This window comes from Egretta garzetta, unplaced genomic scaffold (genome assembly GCF_000687185.1).
Source record: "Egretta garzetta isolate BGI_Z169 unplaced genomic scaffold, ASM68718v1 scaffold158, whole genome shotgun sequence".
In the NCBI taxonomy this organism is placed as follows: domain Eukaryota; kingdom Metazoa; phylum Chordata; class Aves; order Pelecaniformes; family Ardeidae; genus Egretta; species Egretta garzetta.
In genome coordinates this window covers 1,607,121-1,608,386 of record NW_009260430.1, presented here as the reverse complement: position 1 = coordinate 1,608,386, position 1,266 = coordinate 1,607,121, and the positions used below count along the sequence as shown (strand labels likewise).

Genomic DNA, 1,266 nt, shown 5'->3' with positions numbered 1-1,266 from the left:
ACCATCTTCAGCACCGCTCGCTTGATGTTGCCTTGCTGCGCTCTGTAGGCGACCTGCAACGGGCAAACCTTTTCTTAAGTATGGCCACACACCCCAACTGGTTGAAGCTCTTCACAAATGAACTGTTAGCGTTCCTGGTAAAGTTGCTAGGCAATAACCCAGCGGTGTAACAAAATCGTATGCCACAGGCAACGGGAGCAATCGCTAGATAAATCACGCTCCTGCAGAGAAGACTTAGAACCCTCATCTTGCAGCTCCAAAACCAGATGTGGCTTCCACTCAGTGGAAACGTACTGACGTGGTTGGAGCCCGGCGGCCTGCTGCACCCCACCACTTGCCTGAGTTGTCCCCCAGCTACTCTGCGGCTCCCGGGGAGGGGAGAGGCAGGCATCAAACTCCTGGGCTAGGCAGGAGCTAGCTCTGCCTCTTTCCAAGCCTTGTAGCTAATCCAAGGTGTATTCAGGGTCAGGGAACAAGCAAACGGCAACGGCTCTGATCTGCCTGCGAGTTGCTCGGTCCCTCCTGCAAAAGGCTGAGCGTTTTCATCTCACCGTGTACCCGGAGACCTGAGGGCAGTGCCCTGCCGAAGCAGGTACTGCAATCTACTGCCTTGGTAGCCAGGGAGAAGCTGGGAGTCCGACTGCAATCCGCGTGTTTGTCCTGGGGATAAGAAGCCCCCGCAAGTTACTACTAGGTCTGCTTTACCTCGCTGAGTCACTGGTACACTACTATCCTGTCATCTGGGGAGGGAACACCTGCACAAGGGGGTCTGAACCTTAAATGATTTAATTATGCCAGAAATACCAATCTGAAACCACAGCTGATTTATGTATTTATGGATAATTATTGCTTTCCAGGCTGAAAGATTCATCATTTCTGGAGGATTCAAAGAGCTTTTAATTATTGCAGAGAATCTGGAGAATACAGGAAGAGGGGAGTTATTCCCCCCTCAGCTGCCATGACAGGACTCACCGCTCTTGTCACCGAGAGGAATCTGTCATAGCTAATCAGTACGATGTTGAAGACCGAAGAGGTGCAGAGCAGGTAATCAACTACCAGCCAGAGTTTGCAGAGGCTTCTCCCGAAGATCCACCTCCCCGTCAGCACATAGGGCACGTACAAGGGAATGCAGAAGGCACCTGCAACCGGGAGGGGTCGGTTGGCATCGAGGTGCGGGGGTCTGCACGGTGGCTGCCCCCCGGGGCAACCGCGGGGGCCGGGCCGGCTCCTTCCCCCGCCTCGCAAGAGCCCCGCACCCGTCTGCGG

The 1,266-nt window shown here is 54.6% G+C and overlaps 1 protein-coding gene across 1 annotated transcript in view; it reads right to left on the bottom strand.

Moving 5' to 3' along the window:
• HRH3 (histamine receptor H3) overlaps nucleotides 1-1,266 on the bottom strand; it is a 30,153-nt gene that overhangs the window by 815 nt on the left and 28,072 nt on the right. Inside the window, 2 exon segments of the mRNA XM_035899276.1 lie at nucleotides 1-53; nucleotides 973-1,260. Coding sequence (XP_035755169.1) covers nucleotides 1-53; nucleotides 973-1,260 — 341 coding nt within the window.